Source organism: Zonotrichia leucophrys, chromosome 3, assembly GCF_028769735.1.
Source record: "Zonotrichia leucophrys gambelii isolate GWCS_2022_RI chromosome 3, RI_Zleu_2.0, whole genome shotgun sequence".
NCBI classification, from domain to species: domain Eukaryota; kingdom Metazoa; phylum Chordata; class Aves; order Passeriformes; family Passerellidae; genus Zonotrichia; species Zonotrichia leucophrys.
The window spans coordinates 78,703,330-78,726,216 of NC_088172.1; the positions used below are offsets into that span (position 1 = coordinate 78,703,330).

The following is a 22,887-nucleotide window of genomic DNA, read 5'->3' on the forward strand; positions in this document are numbered from 1 at the left end:
ATAGTTCTGACACAGATGGATGAAGTAACCTGTGATACACAACCCTGGTTATGCTTCACCTTGTCCCTATTTTGCATGCAGCTCCTGGGAGACTCTCTCCTGCCTTCCAGACTCTAACCCACCTGGGAGCTGGAGGATAGGGCAGGAGGAGCTGCTCCTTTTTAAAATATAAGATTTTCAATATTGGTCTTACTTATCATATCTATTTTTTTTAACTGTTTCAGCATTGGTTTTTGAAATAAACACACTGTTTTCTGGGAACATCTAGACCTGACCTGCCCTGCCTTTCAAATATGCATAAAAGGCAATGATGGCATAACTACATTCACGGGAATCGAGGGTCAGTGTTAATCTACAAAACAATCTTGTTCTTCAAAAAATACTGTTGCCTTGAGGAGTATAGCATTTGTGTCTCAATCAAAGATCTCATGGTATGTTTTCAACAAAAACTATATTAAGAGAGACAGAACAGCACTAGCACTGAATGATTGGGGCACTAATTGGACACAGACCCGGACTGGAGTGCCTGGGCCAGTGGGTGTTTCGTTGTTTATACAAAGTTTAAAAAGTTTGTTTATCCTGCAGTTCCAAGCAGGGATATCAAGAGAACCAGTATGGATGCAGGAGTTCAGAGGAGAGATTTCCATATCCTTGCTATGTGCCTCCAAATGCAAACTGCTGGCTAGCTGGTGACTCTCCTTAATTTGTGAGGAAGGCTGAGAAAATCTTGGTTTTAACTCAGTGTAGTGGAATAAATATTTTAATTTTTTACATCTTAAAATGTTATAACCAAACCCAACTATTTACCCAATTTTAGTGCAAAGACTGAGAAACAAAAAAGGGTCATAAAGTACTACAGAGTGGGGTTTGTTGGCTTTTCTTCTTCTATCTCTTAATCTAAGCTTTTTGGACAAAACAGGGATGAGTTATCTGCAGATTTTGTTTATTTTGAGATTACCTTAATACAGTTCCTTATAATTTCTGACTAAAGAGATAGGATCTTTAAATATTTTTGTAAACAACCTCTCCTAAGGAAATACACTGTCAATTGGATCACTAATTTCTGCTGGAAAAGGGCACTGAGGAGGCAGCAGTGGTTTAGCAATTGCCACTCAGGGAGGACATGCTCCTAATTACACACTGGAAAATTAACCACATGGCTCCTACTGGCCTCTCCCTCCCATCCACATGAGAGCTGGAGTCAGCCCTGAGTTACAGTGTGCCAGGGAGATAAAGTACATTAGAAATGAGCTGTAGTGATGGGATAATGCTGTAAAATACTGCCATGTACTGTCTACCAGGTGACAGACACCTAGGAGGGAGACAGTTTTTGAAACACCATAGTAAATAACATAAAAGTGTATGCAGTGCACATATAGCATAGATATATGCTTTATATCTATGTGCTTTAATGTGCAGAGATAATAGCAGAAGTTCTGTCTGAACCAACACAAGGTCACCAGGAAAGAGTAGGTAACAGCAGAGATGCTGAGTCAGTGCTCTGTAGCTGGGGAAGCAGCTCTCAAATTCCCAGCAACAGCAGCCTCAGAGAGAACTCATGTCTACACAGTCACAGTTGAGGGAATGACATTTACTAACACATAGTTGTTTTCTTTGGAAATTTCTGTCTTTCAGATCTGGCAACTGAGCAGAAGAGCAGCGCAAATTGAAGGACACCTTGAGACAGCATGTGGATAAGGAAAGTTGACATATGAGGTATTTAGGTAAATGGCTCTGAGACCAAGTAGGGGAAAGTTATAAGCAAAGCCATCTTGGTGGGCATGAAAGGAATTTCAAAATAACTGACAGACAGTTTAGAAAGGTGAGCATTGTTAATGAGATTTTGACAAGGCATCAGTCCAGTTCCCCCTTGTACTTGAATCACCAGTTAGCTGTCTTTGGCCTGTGTGTGTGCATGGTATAATGCCAAAAGCTACTGAACCTCCACCCTTTATCACAGAAAATGCTTTCACTGACTATTGCTTTCTGTATTGCAGAAGACAATGAGCCTCATTCTCTGCTCTTTTAATTCTGTTTACTGTACTTGGATTATGTCAATGGGACATGCTAAGTTTTAACCCACCAAGGGAGAAACCCACATATTTGTGTCCCTGCTCAAGCTACAAAGAAAGGGGGGTGCAAACTTGACAGGGTTATGCAGCACAGTGAGGGGACCCTCCACCCAGCTGAGAGCCCAGGAACAGCTGGGCACTGGCTGCCACCCAGCCATGCTCCCAGAAAAACAAGACACTGGCACAGAATCTGCAAGGAAAGAAATGAGCTATGTTTTGCAGCTTGTTATTTTTCATAGCATCTCTGCTTATATCAAATTATTTTGTTGTTATGATATGCTGCTGAATTGTTTCTGGATGATGCTGGCATGCCTAGTAAAAACAGTTGTTAGGGGATTGTTTTGCTCAGTGTACCTGAAAGTTTATCATCCTACAGAGTTTGGGAAGATGCCTTAATTATATTTTTATGCCACAGTGAAAGATAATTTCATATCCCCATTTAATTATCAATGCAGAATGTTCTGCAATAATATATTATTATGTATGAACTGTCTGAACCTGATGTTGTGATGGCTTAAAATAGCCTCCAGGGCAGTTCAGTTGTGTGAAATGAAACTGGGACAATTCCTAAATGCTCAAGAGGGACTGCAGATCTATTAGTCTTGGCAGCAATAAAGTAGTTGGGATAAGGATGAACTTTCAAAAAGTGGACTAATTATTTTTCCTAGTTTAACGAAAAATGAAAGAAAAACATTCTAGGATTTTTTTTTTAATTTAGATTTCCAATACTAGCAGAATTTGAAAAACAAGAAAGGATAGCTGTATGTCCTATCTTGAGCAGATGAGCTGAAATTTTATTTCTGTGTATCCTGCCCACCTGTGTAGGCATTTCAAAAGAGTGTTCTTTCACCTGACTGTCTGGACACTTAGCATCATCTGATACCTGATCATGGCCCCACCTTGTCCTAATTGCTTTTGTTTTGCTCATACTCATTTTCTTCTAATCAAGAGATAAAAATTGGGTTTCAACATTATATAAGGTGGAAGCACTTTGCTGGCTTGTAGGGACTGATGGAAAAATTCAAGTTCAAGTTTCTACATCAACATCTATATTTAGGCATATAAAGGAGAGGTCTGTTTTTCCTAGAACATCTGCACTTTGTTACTTTGTCAACATCCATGTATTTATCTGCTCTCCCAGTTCACAGAGGGTTTTCACCACCTACATTTTAAAGCACTTCTCTGTCCATCCAAGGCAAGCATCTGCTGACAGAAGTATGTAAACATGTCTTTAGAGAGCTCATCTCAAAAAAAAAAAAAAATAGTTCCAGAAATCACCAAAAAAGTACTCTTAGCAGCTCCAGCCGCAGGGAAACACGAACCACAGAGTTTTCTCTGCGAACTGCGTTCGAAGAGCGCTGCAAAGGGCACACACAACTCGTCATTCCAGTTATGACACGTTTTTTAAAAATTATTTTTAATGAACTGCGAGGTGGCACAGGTGGAGGAGGGCTGACCCCGGCTGGCACGGAGGCTCCCCGGGCCCCTGTTCCTGCCTCTCCCCCGTACCCGAGCCCGGCGCCGCGGCCGCAGCCCGAGACCTCCGGGCCAGCGGGCCACGGCCGGGCCCGCTCCGCGCCTGCGCCGCAGAGCCCGCCGCGCCTGCGCGCTGCCGGGGCGCGGAGCGGCCGCGGCGGGCGAGGCGGCACATGCGCCCTGGCGGCTGCTGAGGAGGGGAGGAGGCGCGGGGAGGAGCGGTGGCCGCGTTCTCCCATTTAGCTGCGAGGGAGCGGGAGAAGCCGGGCGGCCGCCGGGGACCGCCGGAGGGGGGTGGGGGGAGCCACTGTCGCTGCGGCCGCCGCTCCCTGCTCCTCCTCCTCCGTGGAGCGCCCTCCACCCCGCCCTCTCCCCGCCCGGGACCGAGTCTGGTGGCCACAAAATGGCGGACGGGGAGCTGAACGTGGACAGCCTCATCACCCGGCTGCTGGAAGGTGAGTGGGGCGCGGCGGGGAGCCAGAGGGCACGGCCGCCGCTCCCCGCGGGACGAGCCGGGGCTGCCGGCGCGGGGCGGTGCGGGGCGAGTGGGGGCAGCGCCTTCCCCGGGGTGGCGGCCGGGAGCGGGCTCGGCTCGGCGCGTCCCGCCGGTGCCCCGAGCCCCGGCCCTGCAGCCCCGCCGAGGGAGGAGGGGCTGCTGTGCGGGGGGGGTGCCCGCCCTGTCTGGCTGCCTTCATATTTAATAGGAAGAAAAAAAAAAAAAAAAAAAGGCTCGTTTTCCATCTTCCCTTCTTCACCCCGCTGCCAGTGCCTGGCTGAGGGGCGAGCTGGGGGCGCCGCGCAAGCCGAGCTGTTCTCCTCGCTAGCCGAGCGGCCTTTTCTCGCCGTGCCTCCGGTCGGGTTGTAGTCGCAGCCCTGCGTGTGTGAAATTACGTGTGCGAGCTGCCTTAGGTGTGGGGCTGTGTGTACGTGAGTGGCGGTGGGAGCAGAGGATTTAGTGCGCTGACATTCCTCAGCCTGCCCACGGGGCAGTCTCCAGAAGCGGCTCTCACGGGCGGCTGATAAAGGCTGTGGAGGGTTTTCTGTGTGTTAAATAGTGATTCTGCCCTTGAAAGTAAGCTCGCTTATTGCCTGCTTTTGGAGAAGCTGAGGAATTATTGCTAGCGTTTTCTTTTTATTTGTGTCATGAATGTTTAGTCTTCTTGGGCCTCTTCTTCCATTAATCTTTCATTCCGCACTCAACAAATACCTGGTATGCCGGAGATGAGATGAGAGTACTTGCATGGGTATGCGCCGTTCATTTATTTGGTTGCTGTACTCCTTAGATAGTTGGATCACATTGCAGAAGGCTTATAGAAAGGAATTTATGGAGCATGTATAGTTTGGGAAGTGAAGCAAGTTTTGTAAGGCTGAGTTTTGTTTGGTCAAGTTACTCCAAAGCAAGGGGTTTAGGGCTTTAAGGACTTCTTAGCAGCTGCTATCTCATATTTTTCGATATGAAAACGAAGAACAGCAAAAGTTGTATTTAAAAATACGTAAAGTCTTTGAAGAGTTGTGCTTATGTTTGTGATTTAAGATATGCAGTGTAGTATAGTATGAAGAAACAAGTATCAGTTGAAGTTTCTCTTAGATCGTTAATGCAGATAAAACTCCCTTTTTCTGGATGTTGAAACACAGATTAATAGGTAGGGTTTTAAGACAAACTAAATAATAACCTAGTAAATGTTGACTTTTTAGGGCAGATTTTGGGGGGGACGACATTAAGATACATGTATATTTATGGCTCTGGGGTTTTTCAGACTTTAAATAATATATTTGTAAGACACTTGTTCCACAATAGTGTAGTAATTGAAATATAGAGTGCTTTAGGAGGAGGGGATTCTGCAGTGTTTTGGTGTGCAACTTGTTGGATTGTTCTCTTCCCTCTTAAGTATTACTCTGCTTTTTTTTATTTTTCCTGAAGACTTGTAAAATGTCTTCCATACAATTTACACACACCATAAATACTTGTGTTACAACTTCATTGCTTTTGGGTTATGGTTCTAGCCTTCTAACCTTGTGTTTCAGCAGCCTACTCTGTGCTTCTTGTCTTCTATAGTACTTTAACCTTTAGGGATATATATATGTACAACTTCTGAACCTCGCTTGTAATTTTGCTTTTCTGTTTCTGAGTCCATTTTTAACTCTGAGCAAAGACTGTGAAAATTTTTAAGGGGAATGGGATGCTTTTTTTTCTGTTTGTAATCTGCTAACATTCGAGGAGTGCCTTATTTAACATCTGGTATCTGAAATGTAATAGGTAATTCTTACAGGTTTTATTTGGGAAAAAATGGCATCAATTAAAGCAATGCATTATTTTCGCTTTCTTTTTAACATCTTTTATTTGTTGCACTGCTAACATATAGCATTTTAACCTGTTGTTCAAACAGCAGTGTTCCACAATGAAGGTTGGGGTTTTTTGTTTGGTTGGTTTTTTGTTCAATTGGCAGCTCACATTCTGGAGCTCATGCTGTTGCTTAGCTGACCTGTTCTGGTAAAGTGAGTTTGAATCCCTCCCCACGCTGGTTGCGCAGAAAAATTTCTGTTGACTCTTATCTCCAGTTAAATTGTTCAAAGCAAGTTGTTTGGCTCCATTACTCACACTTCAGCTTTGACTTAAAAGGATAATTTAACTTGGCTTTTGTGGTGTAAGTGTAAGCACAGTGAAATAATAAAAAGACATTTTAGTTAAATGTTGTCATGCAGTATATATTTAGTCCTTTTTGTTGCTTTAAGTGAAATGTATGGCTTTAAGTTTGAATAGCAGTCCACAGGTGTCTCTCAGTGGCTGCTACACGTAATTTTTCAATGGTGGCAAATACATATCAAAAGCCACAGCAGCAGGAAACTTCAGGGCTCTCAGTGTTGCTGGGTGGTGACACCTGTTTCTAGGCTGTGATATTAACTGTCAGGAGCTCTTGCTCCTACTTTAATTAGGTTACACTAACTGTTTTTATCCTTCTGGGGTATATGACACATTAACTTGCCTTTTGATTGGAATTACCTACTTAGATTGTCTTACTTTCTGTGTGTTAATTTGTGATTTTCATTTCTTTTTGAGATATCAATATGAAGTGGCCTACAGCTGGGCTGCTTGGGAGAATTCAAGAACATCTTGCCAAGAACTCCTCAAGGAGTGTGCCCACCTGCTTATCTGGAATGTGTTCTGAGTTACTCTGGAGATCTTTTGAGTGCTGAAAGCCGAATTGATGAACTCTTGAGTTGAGTTTGGGGAGGGTTTTCATAGACTCACCTGAACTAGGATGTAATGGATGTTAATAGTCTTCTATGACATCAGCTTTGAATTTCCATGTTCTTTTGCTTATACCAAGTTCTTCTCTATTCACTGGTTAAGTGGTGAATTCAGGAATGGTAAGATCTCATTAATGTGTCTGGTTCTTGGCCATTAGTTAGTGATACCTTATAAATGACTACTGTTTGGAAATGGTAGGAAGGTAAAAACTCAAGTGTGTACATAAAGTGAAAAGGAAACAGTGTTTTCTTTTATCTCTGTCTACCAAGTACCATCTGCCAGATTTAAATTGTCATTCCTGTTGCTTTACTAGAAGAATGAAGGAGATGCTGGTGCTCTGACATGTGTGCCTCACTATCTTGGAGACACTTTGAGTTTTACTGTCTGTCATGAGTGAATCTGCAAAGATTTGCAGGTCATTCAAATACAGAATTCCATATCTTTGCTAAAAGACTCTTAGAGTGGTAGGTGACCTTGAAAGTGAATTATCCAAATTCATTGAAAGAGTGTTTCCTTCTTGTGCTTGTATACAGAATCACAGATCAGGCTTAGCTATGTTATGGTACGTGAAGATGGTGGTCTTATTTCTGCTTCAGTGTGTGTACTTATAACAAGTTGTTATTTTTTCCTTCCTACTATCCCAGCTATGCCATCTGGTGGATAGATTTTTTTCCAGTCCCTTCTAGCTGTGGACAATAAACAGGAATATGCACAGATGATACTGCCATGAGCACATCAGCTGTGGAATACAGAATAATGCCATGGTTTGGGTTGGAGGGAGCTTGTAAAGGTCACTTGGTACAGCCCCTCTCCAGTGCAGGGACAGCTTCCCCTAGATCAGGTTCCTCAGAGCCCTGTCCAGTGTGATCCTGAATGTTTCCAGGAATGAAGCATCCACCACCTCTCTGGGCAGCCTGCTCTGTGTTTCATCACTGTCACTGTAAAAGAATTTCATCCATATATCTAGACTTAACCTACTTTTCTTGTTTTAAAATTTATTTAGTATAAATCGGTTTTCCTTGTCTGATTGCAAGAAGCCCTATTAGAAAGTCTGTCCCCATCTTTGTTATAAGCCCTCTTTAAGTATTGGAAGGCTGTGATTCAGTGGCCTTCTGGAATCCCACTCTCCAATGTGAACAGGGAAGTTTTTTTTCTCTTGGGCTCTGCAGCTGAAATTGCTACTTGTGTTTTGCCTCATCTAGGAATACCATGTATCCCTGTCTGGGAAATGCCCTGGAATTTGTAACAATGCTGAGCTAAATTCAGTGCACCAGGTCTACATTTAAGCCACGTTCTAAGCTAATTGTAATTTAGCTTAGATGTGTGATGTGTGGAAAAGGTTGCCCCTATATCAAAGCAAAGATGCTGGTATAGGTGCAGCCTTGACTTGTGAGGAGTGCTGTGAATGGTGTTAAGTAAGATTTACATATTTCTGTCAGGGTGTTGGGCTTCCTGTTTCTGTGCTGTATCCTTAATTTCTGGGTATAAGGCATCCCAGCTAGAATGAAATTCTGCTCTTTTAAATGTATAGGTGTCTTAGTAAACACTAGGGAGTTTACCATGTGGGAGAGAGGATGTACTCAGGGAAACCCAGACATGGTAACCTTAGGTACAAGATGGTTTTCTGTCAAAGGGCTTCATTTCTATTGCTGTACAAACAAATTTGCATTGTCTAGGCAAGACATCTAGCTTTCCTAATTAAAATTAACAATTTGAATTAATCTGATTGAACTTAATGTGGATCTTTTCTAAACAATTTTTTTTTTTGTGAGGCTGAGGGCTACGAGTTCTGGTAGTGCCAATGCACCAAAGATGATGTGAAATATTTATCCAAGAAGAGACATGTTGGGTGACCAGTAGATGTAGGGAATGGTTATTGCTTCAATGTTCAGCTAAAAAGGTGATTTTTATGATTGCCTTAATGAAGCTGATTGCATGGTGTTCTTACCATGTCATGTGTTGTCTTCTAAGAAAGCTGCAAACTTCATTTTCTTGTGATTTTGGAGGTCTTATAGGTTGTGATAAACATAAAAATGTGACTGTTACTCGACTTTTTAAATGAAAGTTGTATTTTAAATTCTTATTAAATAATTGAGATTTTTCCTTATTAATTTTAAATGGTATAGAGCATACTGGTCAAATGTGCTATGGTCAATAACATTTCTTATTTTGTTACTGTCTTAACTAATTAATATATCCAGCCAGCCTGATGGTGTGGTATGATATGGTAGCAGTGCTTGCAGTTCTGGGCTCTGTAACTGATGCTGAAAAAGAGAGGCAGTTGTAGAGAAATAAAATAGACCTTAATGATCTGTTGCAAAACAATACAAACAAACCATGGAGATGAATCCTGCACAAACAGGAGTTATTACCTGGCTTGGTGTGAAATGACTGGATCATTTGCTATTAGAAAAATAAACAGGAGTAACTGCAAAAGGACTTGCTTGCAAAGGACTTTTTAAAAAAATAGTCTTTAAAAAGAGGAAGAAAATAGGCAGTTTTGGTATATTTCTATGAGGGTAGGTGTTGTATTAACCAGAGAGGAGGGATAAGGAATGAAGTTTGTTTCTGGGTTTGCTCAGCAGTGCAGATATCAGCCACTTCATCTTTAGCTTTATAAGTGCATGACGAATGCAGAGCTTGGCTGGAAACGCTGCTCTGAAGGCCAGGAGCCAGTGCTGGGCCTGTGCTGGGTTCTTTATTCTGCCTCTTTGGCCACTTGAAGGCTCCATGATTCACTAACTGTTTCATTTAGAAACTCTGCAGCTCAGGTTTTACTTGAGTCATTCCGTGGCTTTCTCCCTGCTCAGCTAAATCATACTATAAAAAGAGAGAAACTGTTGTTCTTTAAGATAACAGCAACTATAAACTGTTAACATTCCTTTTAAATGCTCATTAGTTGCCAGCAGAGGCAGGAGTGTAACTTTTGCAGAAAGGAGGAAAACGCCGTGCTGAACCCTGGGCTGTGGCTCCCTGAGGTCACTGCAGCGCTCAGGGAAGGGGCTGTGCAGGGGAATGAGGTTCCTCTAAAGGTATTGGGTATCTGCTTTATCATTTGAGACATTGAAATGAACCTTCTGTTGTGTGGTTTGCTCAGTACATTGACTAGGACGTTTTAGTTTTGGGTTTTGAGGTGGTGTTTTGTGGTTGTTTTTTGGTATTTTTATATCAAGCTTGATGTAAAGCTTTTTGTGTATATATCCCATGTAATTGTATTGGTTAAGCACCAGTGACACTGTGCAGAAATTACACCCAGCTTCTTGTATCATAACTTCAGTAGCTTCTCTCCTTGGTTCTTCTCAGAAGTTAACTAGATAACTTCTGTAATTTACCTCCACCTTCCTTGAGTTTTAGGAATTTTAGTAGCACTGTGTTAGGGGAAAAGAAAGTCATCCTTTGTGAAATAAGCTGAAATTCTTAGTTTCATGAAATGTTTATGCTAAGTTAGCTTTCCAAGTAGACCAGGACAGGAATTACTATCACTGTGTAATACAGCGTTGTGAGAGGCTTCTACCTTGGGTTTGCTGGAGTTTTAGGTTCAAGTGTACTTAAGCCAACAGTAAATGCAGAACATGGGGTCTTTCCTTCAGCATTGAATTCAGCAGTTCTTGGAACCATGTATGATACAGAATGACTGAGACATCAGTTAGTTTATGGAACTTCAGAGTAAGGCAGCAGGTGGTCCATGAAAAGCTAAGGGAATGGGTAAAAGTTGCATGTTTTCATGGGCTTACTGGAGCATCCCCTGAAGCAATTTTACATAATTGTTTCTAAGTAATTTCAAAGCCTCTTCTCCATGAGTATTAATTTTGCTGGGTAGTGTGTATTTGAAGAATGTAAATCAAGTTTGGGTAGAACAGCACCACTCAGTTGTTAGGGGTTTTTTCCCATTAAAGGCTTAGGCAGTCTCTTACTCTGCAGTGAACTTGTGCTTGATATTAAATAAGCCTGCTAAAATGAGTTCATAAGCAATCACTGTTCTTCAGCAAGATGCTTAATATCAAGGTCATCTAGTGAAGGCAATTTTAGAAAGACTTAAAGGTTACTTGGATGTAAAAGCACAGTTTTTCAGGAAGAAAAGCTCCCAGGAAGACTGATTATTCTATTTTTAGTGAGGAATTTGGGTGATGTACCCTAGGAAGGGTGCAGGGTTGCTGGCTATGCTGCAGGAGAGCTGTATGTTCAGCGATCTGTTCTTGCTGAATTGAGCAAAGTTCTAACAGGTTCATTTATATTATTGTTGTCCACCAGTGTAACTCGTGAATGAGAGCTATTCTAAGCTTAGTTCTGTCACAGCAGTTCTGAAAATTTAAAACTTGTGTTGCTGGCTTTACTCTCTGTTTTGCTGCAAGGTAGGGAGTGGCTGCTTCTGGATGGCAGCTGAACAAGTTAAATAACAGAAGATATTCTGAGGGAATAGAAATTTTGCTTTTAAAATTGAGAGTTGCTTTTAAAATCCAGTATGGGATTCTTGACTTAAACTCATGAAAGCATGTAATTTGGATTTAAAAAATACTTAAAACAGATAACTTCAGAACATATTTCCAGAAATCAGTGTGAGGACTGCTTGTTGTTTTTTTTCCCCAAGTCATCGGTAATGCCGCCTTAAGCTTTAAAATCTGTTCTGCTCCTACTATTGACAGGCTGTTCAACATTTGCCAAATACTTGAAAGTACTTTTAAGTACAAAAAAAAATTAGTTAAATGTCTGAGTTGTTAAGCACCAATGATTAAACATCCCACAGAAAGTGGGGGGACTGTAAGCTCAAGGGAATTGCTTGTGTGCAATTTGTAAAATTGCATGCTTGCAGTCTTTGGTTGTAGTTTGGGGGTCTTTTTTAGACCTGCTCTGGCAAAATTGACTTCTAAAGCCATAATTTCAGACATAAGCTTGGCTGGAGCTAGTATGGGAAGAAGCAGAACCAGCTCCTTACTCTTTCTTTAGCCCTGTCTCAAGTTCACAGAAGATATATTCTTCATCTTGGGGAACTGTTTAGATTACATTTTTGATTTGCTGTATCTTTGTTCTAGGAAGAAAATATCAGTTCACTGCAGTTTACTGTGTGGCTACATAAGTGCATGTCTGCAAAAAGAGCAGAGTGAATGGAAAGGAGAGTGCTTATTAGCAATAATGCTGACCCAATTTTTTATAGTACGAGGGAGAAGTCTCTGGGTTCTGATGTTATGATAAAACTGTGAGTGTTACATCCAGTAAGCTGGACACTGTCATGTCGGAAAGCAGCACCAGGTAAATGCTTAGGGTAGCTGTGCATACCACAGCTGACTTAGTCATTGAAGAAACTGAATGGTGGCACAAAATGAGCAGCTTAGCTGCTTAGAGAGAGGCACACCAGAAGCAATGTGACAGAACAGGTTAAATTCATTTTTTCCATTTCATCAAAGGCTGTGGAAAATGGCAATGCAAGTGAAAATTGGAACAGCCAATTCTTGACCCACTTTCCTTTTCCTTGCTGATATTGCCTTACATAATCTACTACACTCTGGCATAAATTTAGAGGGATTAAAAAACTATTTTTTGCTGAAGTTTTTCTTACTGCCACTGTGCAGCTCATGTCTTGGATTCCTAATTACTGTTACTGAACTTCTTAAGGTTGCTTACCAATGGTTGTGTAGGTGAAGAGATTATTCTAGTATTAATCAGAGTAGCTTTTAGGTACTCTGATCCTATCCAACTGTAGGATCTGTTGTGTTAAAATAAGTCTCAGTATTCAATGCATGTATTTGCTTTTGTTCCTTTTTATTCTGAGCCATGTCGCTCTGCTTGAAGCTCACTGGAGGAAGGCCTTGTTCTCTCAGAGCACTATGCACATGAGTTTGTGTATTACAACAGAAGTGCTGTCCCTACTGTCCCTATAAAAAGGCTAATTTATGTAAATCAAAGCTTGTTTACAGCATTTTAGATTAAAGATAATTAATTTACCTTCAATGTTGATATATTTCTGCCCTGGGTAACTGACAGCTGTTAAAAAGGATGGTTTTCCCAATGCTGTTTAAGGCTGTTGGAGCTACAGATTTTGCAGTGTGAGAAGCAATGACTGGAGTGGTTAGCTGTAGTAATTTGTAAATGAGTCTGAAAAACATTTCTTATGCTCTCGATCTGGTTCTTAGAACCTCCCCTTCAATCTGTTCTGGGGGATTTGGCTTTTGAAAAACTAAATGCAGTGTTGTTTACAATCCATGCAAAGCTCAGCTGAGTCAAGGGAACTTGAACAAAATTCTAGTTGTAATGTAAGCTGCTGAAATAAGTGCTTAGTCTTACTTGTGTACTTGTAGCACAGCTGTGGCACATCTGTTCTGGATGTTCTTGGCAAACCTTCCAGTGTCTTTGCGAACCCAGTGAAGTGCTGAGCCTTTCAGGGCTCACAGGAGCCTCTCATTTCTCAATACATAGTGCCCTTGTTGCTGATCCAGGAACTGTGGGAGAAAACTGCTTTTGTCTTAACTACTATTGATGATTATTCCTCATGAAACCCCAGGTTTTGTATTATATTTGTATTATAACTGAACTTGTGTGTTTGCTCTGGAGCTGCAGGCTGTCTGGGTGGAAGGGGCCTTTGCAAAGGCACAATGGCTCAGATCTGCACCTTTCCCAAAGGATGGCAGGGACTGATCATCACGTGCATGCTGTCTCCTCTTCTCAGAGTGATAGACCTGTCAGAGTTGTGAAGTGTCTTCTAACCTGGCAGATCTGAAGTGAGGTAATAAGTAGCTTAGTTGATTTGTCTGTTAAGGACTTGCAGCATTTAGGGCTCTACTGTTAGAGGTAAGGAAATACCATCAAGGCACTGACTGGCAGTTAATTATGAAGTCAGGGACTGCATGTTCTCTGTGCCTTGCTTCTCATGAAAAAATCTAGCACCACTCAAAGTATCAATTCTATAAAGCAAATGTTCCAAGTTTAAACCCCTGTGTGACTTTCAGAGGGAGCTAAATGCTGGTGTTGTAAGAAAAACTGACTGGGTCAAAGTTATTTAAAGTATTATGGGCGCCCTACTTGAACTGTTACCACAGTTTTGGTCTCGGTGCTTGGTCTGGTGCTGCTTCTGGTAACGTTCATGTTGTATATAGTGGGCTTCCCTGGGTTTGAATTCCAAAACTAGAGTGGATATAAGTGTTTGACTTCTTGGTTTTGATCTGTATGAAATGGCATCATTCTGGTGCTCCAAAACATCATGAGAGTTAAATACAGAAGAGAATGTCATTGCTTATGGTTAAAAGAATGCACTGTCTGTGGGAAGACATGACTGGAAAGCTGGTTGTGCTGCTTGGTGCTTTGGTGTGACTTCGTTGCAAGCTATGGGTCTAAAATAGAGCAATTGTTTAAATAAAATTATAGCCATTGTAATAGGAGGACTCTGCTTGTGTGTAATGGCAGTTTATTGTGCCTATCAGAAGGAGTCCCAGGTCTCTGAAGGGGATCATTATAAACTCTTGGAACACAAGCTTTTGAAATTAAGGTTGTTGGAACATTTTGGTACCTCACAAAGTGAGTAGTCAAGTCCTGTGCAAAGCTGTCAAGCCTGAGTTTGGTTGGTTGTGGGTTTTTTGCTAATAATGGGGCTGAAGATGTACCTGTAAGAACATCACTGATTTGTTTGAAATGTGATGGAGTGGAAGCCTGTAGGCATATATTGTTTGCAAGTCACATTGATTGTTTCTGATGTCTGCCTTTGTATTCTTTTAATATGTAAGTGAACATCTTAATGCATGAGGAATAATAACACAGAAGTGTTGCTAAAATGCTGTTTACTTCCTCAAGTGTAGTTGAAATCTTAATCAGCAAGAGGAATGTGACTTACCATGTCATAAATGTCACCTGGTTGTGATTCACTGAGTTTCACTGAAAGAGGTCCTGGATGACACAGCCTTTTTCTTGTGAGATTCTAATGAGCTAAGTATTTACAATATATCCTCAACTTCAGATATACTATTTCTCCTGCTCTTTTGGCACTCAAACTAGCTGTTCCAGGATCTCAGTTTGATCCTGTTCCAGGATCTAATCTCTTCCCTGCTTTTGAATACCACTCTTCAGTTCTGCCTCTTCTCGTGTCCCTGTGACTGCTTCCTAACCTCTGTTTACCAAGTGTTTGGTGTTTATTAAAAATAAATATTTATAGCACAGTGTTGGTGTGGTCAGATGTGCAGTTACACTGGGACAAGCATGCAGTGATAACCAGAGCAGGGTGACCTAGGACAAACTGTTTTCCCTCATAGCCTGTCTTCCCCATTGCACAATGTAGATAATGCTAGATGTAATTATACTGACCTCCTCTATATAATAAGTTTTCTAGGAATTAAGCAGAGATAAAAGGAAAAGGGAGGTTATGTTAATTTAAAAAAAATTTACAATCTTACTTTTCTGTTTTGACGAGGGAAAGCAGGTTACCTAAGAATTTGCTATGTGTGAAGAAATAGTTCTTGCCCTTCTGTTCACAAATTTACTAGGCTAACTGAAGTTGTAGCTAAATTTTTTGTGAAGTAAAGTCTTACTATACATGTATTTGAAAGCATTTGGATTTGAGCTGCCAAAGTTGTGTAATACCTTCCCTTGAAGGTACTACCATGGTTTGATGCTGAATGTTACTTTCATCTAAAACAGGTGGCAGGACAGGATGTTTGCCTGTTGTAGACACTGATAGATTCTGGCTTATTTGTTTGAACTCTGAAGTTTGGTTTGTGCTGAGGTGGAAGACTGAAGTGGATTGGCCAAAGTGACAACACAATTGTTCTGTTTTGCTGCCTCATTAGACACACTGTGGTCTCTGACAGGAATCATACAGATAGTTGTAAAAAGAAGCAGCTGCAGGTAAACTTGCCAGAGGATGTGGCTTGGAGTGCAATGACATGTAAATGCTTTTGATTTTATGCTAAATATAAGTCTGAGTGCCTGACTTACAGGTTTTGAGAATTCAATTTCATTTCTAATTAGAATGTTCTTGGCTGGAAAGGTTTCAGTAATTTAAGAGCCATTATATATGAAAGTTCCCTCAAACTTGCATAATTTTTAGTGTGATGGTTCTAATATGGCAGTTTCAGTTTATTTAAACATGATATTGTCTATGATTTTTTTCTTTGTATTTAACTAATGCTGTTAAATTTAACAGTCCTAAACAAGTTTACCTTGTGCTAATGTGGACGTGTTTTCAGGTTTTCTGATCTCAAGATTTTTCTTGTCTTTTATGAATACTCTAGCATAAAGGAATTGTTAAATTAAACACTTCTTAAAATTGCTGTTTATTCAGATATGGACAAAAGCACAGCTTAAATTGTTCTCTTCTGAGACCTGATTCAACAGGAATGAATACAGATCTTTAAGCACGGATTACCACAGTATCAGAGATTAATTTTACAATTCATTGGACAGCATAATTCCAAGCTATTTGGTACATATATAGAAAGTGATGCTGGCTTTTTGTCAAATACAGGTTTTAATAACAGATCATCTGCATTTAGCTATTTCTGTGTATCTGTGTGGCAGTTCCCTTCAGCTGTTCAATATCTCATTTCAGTACGAGGATGTCGTCCTGGGAAGATTGTGCAGATGACCGAAGCAGAAGTTCGGGGCTTGTGCATAAAATCACGGGAAATATTTCTTAGCCAGCCTATTCTTCTGGAACTAGAGGCACCTCTGAAAATTTGTGGTATGTAAGCTTGATATATATGTGTTACATGTGGGTCTTTTAATCTAGTTCTATGCTGGGGGATTGGGAGAATTATGAGTCAGGCAAATGAGGTTGAGTTGGGATTAGAGGGAGGTCTTCAAAACCTTGAATGCAGTTTTCAGGCAGCTAGCACTTGGTACATTGCCAGTGCTGCTCATGCTATTTTGGAGCAAGTTTCCTTAGCAGTAAGGACTGCTTGTGCCCTCATCTAGTGCAAATTTTGCAACCTGTTCCTTGCCTGCACAGGGCTGGTGCTCTTCTGATCACTCTTTCAGAACACAGCTGCTTTTAAAAGGCCCACATGTTGCATGTTGGGATTGCTCACTTCAAAGCATAACAAAACAAAGACCTCGTGAAATGAGACACTTGAAAGATTGAAGGCATTGTTAGTCTTTCAATTGAGAAAGTGAAACTGAATGCAGAATTAAATTAGGCTTAGTTACCATGTAACAAATTCCTTGAGCTTTAGAGTATGTTTTAAAAAACATCAGTATTACTGTGAAACACAAATACAACATGTGTATTATCTCACTAAGCATTTATAAGGTGCTAGACTTCTTCCAGAGTACACTGTAACTACAAGCTTGTAAAAGCTGATTTAAAAGTTCTGTAAATACCAGATAGTAATCATCCTTCAACTTGCTTATTAACAATAGGCAATGCCTTTAAAAGCATAAAATTCCTTGAATTAGATTAGTTGAAGTGTCATAATATTAAAGGGGAGGCAATCTTTGTATTCATTACAACTTACATCCTCGAACATAGATTAGCTTCTTCCTGGCAGATGCAATGTCTGCAGTGTTTCTTACATTGAGAGGATATTACCAATTAAAAAAACCCCAAACCCCAAAATAAAACAGCCAAACCCACAAACCAACCACTAATGGCAAAGTCATTTTTAAATGACTAATTGCTTGGTAGGGTGGGAAGGAAAAACCAGCCCAGCTTGCCTTATGACTTAAAGTTGAAGGTAAAATACAGCTTTATCACATTGTGGTTTCTTTAGACTTTTCATTGTAGTGTAGTCTTACTGTATTCCTAGATGAAGAAAACAGGGAAACTCAGGTAGATTATACATAAATCAAGGTCTGCAAAGAATAATTTTCCTACTTCAAAGTGAGGTCCTCCTCATCTGTTTAGATGGAGGCAGTTGAGTGGACTGTTAGGTGTGCAGTAATAGGTGTAGCTAATGCACAGCTAAATAAGGTATTTGTTATCTTAAATTGGATTCCAAACACAGTGAAAGTACCAGGAAGTGTCAGGTGCATCTAAATTTAATATTGGAGCAATTGTCAAAGCTGCATTTAGATAAAAGCAAAAGAACGATGATTGCTTTCACCAAAAGCAAAATATGCAGCTGGCAATGCTTTGAACTATTACTTTTGTGTGTTCAGGCAATGCCTGAGGAACCATAATAGGATTGTCTTGTCTTACAATCAAGTCAGTTCAAAATAACCTCTACATCTTAAATGGCTGTGTTTTAATGTAAGATGAAAGATGCTCTTATGTAAATGTCCATTTTAAAATAGATGTGGTTTTTCATGTGTCTTATATCTGGTAGACTTCAACTTGTGCTCACATGAAGCTGTATTATTTTAAAGTGCTGAGTGCCATGAATTGAATGGGAAATGCCTTGGTACCTTTGTAAAATTGTTTCTGCAAAATGTTTTTATCCATTAAGTGCATTTGTCCCTCTGTGCATGAGTGTAACTGAAAGTAGTTATAGACAACATAATAATAATATTTTCTGTAGTGTGTTTACTTGGTAGTTCATTCTGTTAGTGATGAAAACTGGGATTTGATAACATGGTTCTGGAGTACTAGACTCAGCATAGAAACAATTTGTTGAGGAGTCCTCTGCTTCTTCAGATTGTGACCTGCAGACTTCTAAATATCAGTTAGAATACAAATCATTCTTGTTGCAACATGTGTGAAAGAGATTTTAGCCAGTGGAGCTTCAGATTGTCACTGAAATTGGATAGTAGATACTGATCACTTCTATTAGAAGAAAATTGGAAAAGTGATTCTTCCTGAGTGAGAAATAGTTATGGGCGAATGCTGCCTAAAGGAGGAAGTATTGCATTTTTCATGGAAAATTGAAAGGAATATAATATAACATGTACTTTTTGTACCACTGTATGCTTTAAGAGTTGAACCAGGGAGTATACAGGTTTGGGAACCTGTTATCTTTTTTAAGATGAAAAAAGTGGTGTGAGTTGTTCTTTTTTTCTCTTTTAAGGCTGTAGTAGCTTGTGCTCTACTGGAGAATAGCTCTGCTAAGCAAAGTCAGGATTTTGTCACTGAACAAGCAGCAATAGTGAAGATACATCAATGTAATGCTTAATGTACAGGACCAGGAGGTACTGAACCCAAATAAATGCAGCTTTTGGCATATCTGTTTTGCATCCAGTCACTCTGATAATAAGCTTTCCACTCAGCTGGAATGCATTGCATGTATACTGGAAGTTACTGTAGAGCAGCTTTGGCCTCTTCACCCATGTGGACAGCTCAGAGATAGTTTAGCTTTGGCTGCTCTGATGTGCTGCACTGTGCTGGTGTAAATGCCACACAGAGCTGTTCTGTGGAAAGCCTAGTTTTAAAGCTGGCAGTGGGAAGAGTAACATGACGGGTATTTTTCCTAACAACAAGCTGCAGGGTTGAGTATCTTGTAAGGGATGAAGTCTTTTGAGTCTGTCTTGCTTGTTACATGCATCAAAGGAGGAGTTAGTCTAAATGCTGCGGGATGGGATTCTTAGTACAGCAGTGTTATGGAAATTGACCTTTGAAGTGAGTGTACTTTGCCAGCAGTGTTCAGTTTCTCTGCAGTCTGAATTCTTCACCGATCTGTTTTTGCAGTAGTTAATGTGACTTTTTTGAGGTACTTCCTGGTCATATACCTGTTCAATTGGAGATTTTCTTTCTGACCTTGTTTTAATTTAAGTGAATTAAAGCTTGGTTAGAAAGCTTATGCTTTATTGTGAAGATTTTTGTAGCTTTTGCATTTCAGACTGGCTTCATACCTGACATAGCAGTTGTGCAGATATGGTGAGTTATTTATATCCTGTGAGTACTTCAGCTTTAATATCAGCTTGGTTCTTACCTTTATAATGCATATTGCCAGTTTTTAAAGGTAATATTAATTCCTTTTTTAATATCACTGAATAAAAACTAATTAGCTGGCTTAAGTTCTTGACTTGCAGAAGTTATGTTGCACTGATCCTTGGTAAACTTTTTTTTTCAGGTGATATCCATGGTCAGTATACAGACTTGCTTCGATTATTTGAATATGGAGGATTCCCACCAGAAGCTAATTATCTTTTCCTTGGAGATTATGTAGACAGAGGCAAACAGTCTCTGGAAACAATTTGCCTATTACTGGCATATAAAATCAAGTACCCAGAAAACTTCTTTCTCCTAAGAGGAAATCATGAGTGTGCTAGCATCAATCGAATCTATGGATTTTATGATGAATGTAAGCAAAATCTATTACTTTTGGAAGACTACAACAGACTAATACTTTGTTTTGGAAACACTTGTAGTAGTGACTCTTGTAATGCAAAGGTTTCAATACTCTGTGAACTGTGTTGAAACTTTCTAAGTTCCAAGCCAATGTTAAAGTCACTCTGGAGCATTACTCTTTTTTTCTTCTGCTGTCCTTGAAATGCTGTAGTAAGAGATTGAGATGTTAGTGTGCTCATAGAATTTGCTAATGTTTTTGCTTAGGCTCTGATATGTATTACAGGTTGTCTTTAAGAACCAGCTTCCTCTTCCTAATGTTGCACACTGTGTTTGTAGGCAAGCGGAGATTTAACATTAAGCTGTGGAAGACCTTCACAGACTGTTTTAACTGTCTGCCTATTGCAGCCATTGTGGATGAGAAGATCTTCTGTTGTCATGGAGGTAAGCTGATGGCTGCTTTTAAAAGTTGTATCTGAACTTGACTTTGGGTTAATGCTGTACCAAATGGACTGTGGCTGTGTGTACCTGATATTTAGCTGGCTATAGTTAACCTTGTGTTGTCTGTAAAGGTCATGCTTTTCTGTGCACTTGTCAGTAGACTGTCATTCTTACCTGGTACACATGGCCCTCTTGTGCCTGATGGGGAAGTGCATCTGTAAGTATTCCCATCAGTGTATCCCTCTCTGAAGGTTACTTAATGCTAGAGTTATTGTCCAGTTTTGCCACGTTGCCTGTTGCTGTTACTGTATATCAGTGCAGCCTTGCTAACATTGGCGCCCCAGCAGTGAAGAGTGGCTGTCACAAGTAACCTTGGCTCTCTACTCTCTGTTTAACTGTTTCACAACACTTTGGTGGGTGGGACCGCTGAGGTCACACAGTCAAGCCTGCAGCTTGAAGCGAGACGTTTCTTAACACTGGAGCAGATTAGACATGGCTTGCATGGACTCCATAAAGCCTTTGCTGCTAGTTGCTCTACATTCTGTGGGTACCTGTCCCAGTGCTGCCCTGCTGGTGTACTGAAAAAAGTGTTGAGTGTTGATCTGACTGAGGGCTGTGACTTGTCTGAATATTGGAATGTACTTGGGTTCTCTTCTTTGTAGAACAAGCCATGACTTTACAGGCAATAATGCTTAACAGGTTTTCAGAAGCTTGCAGTGTCAAACAGTTGACAAGAATTTCAATTACTTGTAGAAAGAGCTATCCTGCCTTTTGCAGCTGTGTCTGCAACTGCCTCCATTAATAAGCGATTTAATGCCTTTCTCTGAGTGATCTAGAAATGGTTTTGTAGATGTCACACCTGTGTTGCCAGTCAGATGGAAATTAATGGAAATGAAAGCAATGCAGAAACATCTAGTTTAAACACCTCTGTTTCCAGACTTCTTGGGGTTCTATTGATGGCTGCCATCCTGCCTTTATTAATGACAGGTATCAATTCAAGAGCTATGCCTGTATGGAATATGCTTTAAAAATGGTCTGGAGTATTCTTGTGTCTTGTATTGAAAGCTTCTGCCTTCAGTGCCTGCTAGAATAAGCTAACAGTCTTACACATAACATGCTCTGAGGTATTGCTAAGTACCTGTAAAAACATAGTTAATGCAGTAGTACACTTGGGTCTGCCAGTCTCTGGGTAGCAGTGACATGTCAGAATAACTGTTTGTTTGCAGCTCATCTTTTAATCTTATTCTCAAGCCATGTGGTGGTGTTTCTTCTTTTTAAGAACTGGTATCTATCTTACAGGCTAGATCTCATAGTTTTAGGAATGTGAGATAGAGTCGCTCTGCACCTAGGTAGCCAAATATCAGTGGCTAAAAACCCATGTAATAAATTTATCTCCAAAACAGCTTATGAAAGAATTACTGTTTTACTATCAGTATATGTTTCACAATTTTGGTTTTTTGGAAAACAGACCATGAATAGTAACAAAATACTGGAGTGTTTCAGGCAAACAATTAAGTTTAGGCAGAAGATAACCAAAGCAACTTAGCAGGTAGAGCAGAATGCTATGACAAAACCAGCAGCTTTGTGTGTATGCATTTGAGACCTGAACCATGAGAAAGAAGCCTCAAGAGCTATTTTTCAAGTAAAAAGATTTAAAGTTTCATTGTAAATGGGGAGGGAGGGGACCATGTGTGAATTACAAGTTTTCCTACTTGACTAAACAAGAGGTTATTTTGTGCATAGTATGCTTTAAGGATCTTTTAATGAAAAGCTGTATTTACTTTGTTATTCATTGCTAATTGCCCCGTTAATTGTACAGGCTTAGTCTGTAACTGAAATTATTGCCACTCTGAACTGATCTGTAGCTGTGAAACAAAGTGAAAAGACTACTTAAGTGCTGTGTGCTCCTAATAAATGGAAGTGGACGTTCAGCACAGAAATAAGCTTTGCCCTTTTTCCACTTTTCTCCAGTCCTATCCAAACTGCATTCCAGATCCAATGAAGTAATGGACTGTCAACGCCTTTTCATGATGTTACTACTCTAATAGACACTGAGGCAGCAACACAAACCATTCAACTCTGCTGGAGGTTGAAGCTAGCATATAGATATAAGGTAGGTGCCTTTTTTACTATATTGCGCATTTTTGCATAGTTTATTTTAAAAATATTGTCCTCTGGGATATAATAAAACTTTGCAAAACCGCATAACATAGTAAAACAAAAGGCACCTAACTTCAACCCCAGTAGGCCATCTACAATAGCTTAATATATTGAGTCATCTCTTTTACCTAAACTTTTCTGGATATCTGTTTTGAGTTACCCATCTTGCAATATAACTCAAACCTCTCTTGCTACCTCTGTCTTTAAATGTTCAAGCTAGTGAGAGGATCTTTCATTGTATCTTTTCCATCAGCTCCCTCTCTTCCCACATTCCTCACACATGTAATAATTTGTCCTTTTTTAAAGGCTGTCCTCTCAACTAACTTCTGACTTTGCTCTTTATCTCACTT

The 22,887-nt window shown here is 40.3% G+C and overlaps 1 protein-coding gene across 1 annotated transcript in view; it reads left to right on the forward strand.

Moving 5' to 3' along the window:
* Positions 1 to 3,725: 3,725 nt before the first annotated feature.
* PPP1CB (protein phosphatase 1 catalytic subunit beta) overlaps positions 3,726 to 22,887 on the forward strand; it is a 28,722-nt gene continuing 9,560 nt past the window's right edge. Inside the window, exons 1-4 of the mRNA XM_064708933.1 lie at positions 3,726 to 4,003; positions 16,328 to 16,459; positions 19,722 to 19,952; positions 20,276 to 20,380. Coding sequence (XP_064565003.1) covers positions 3,952 to 4,003; positions 16,328 to 16,459; positions 19,722 to 19,952; positions 20,276 to 20,380 — 520 coding nt within the window. The 5' untranslated portion in view covers positions 3,726 to 3,951. The remainder of the gene's footprint in view (positions 4,004 to 16,327; positions 16,460 to 19,721; positions 19,953 to 20,275; positions 20,381 to 22,887) is intronic.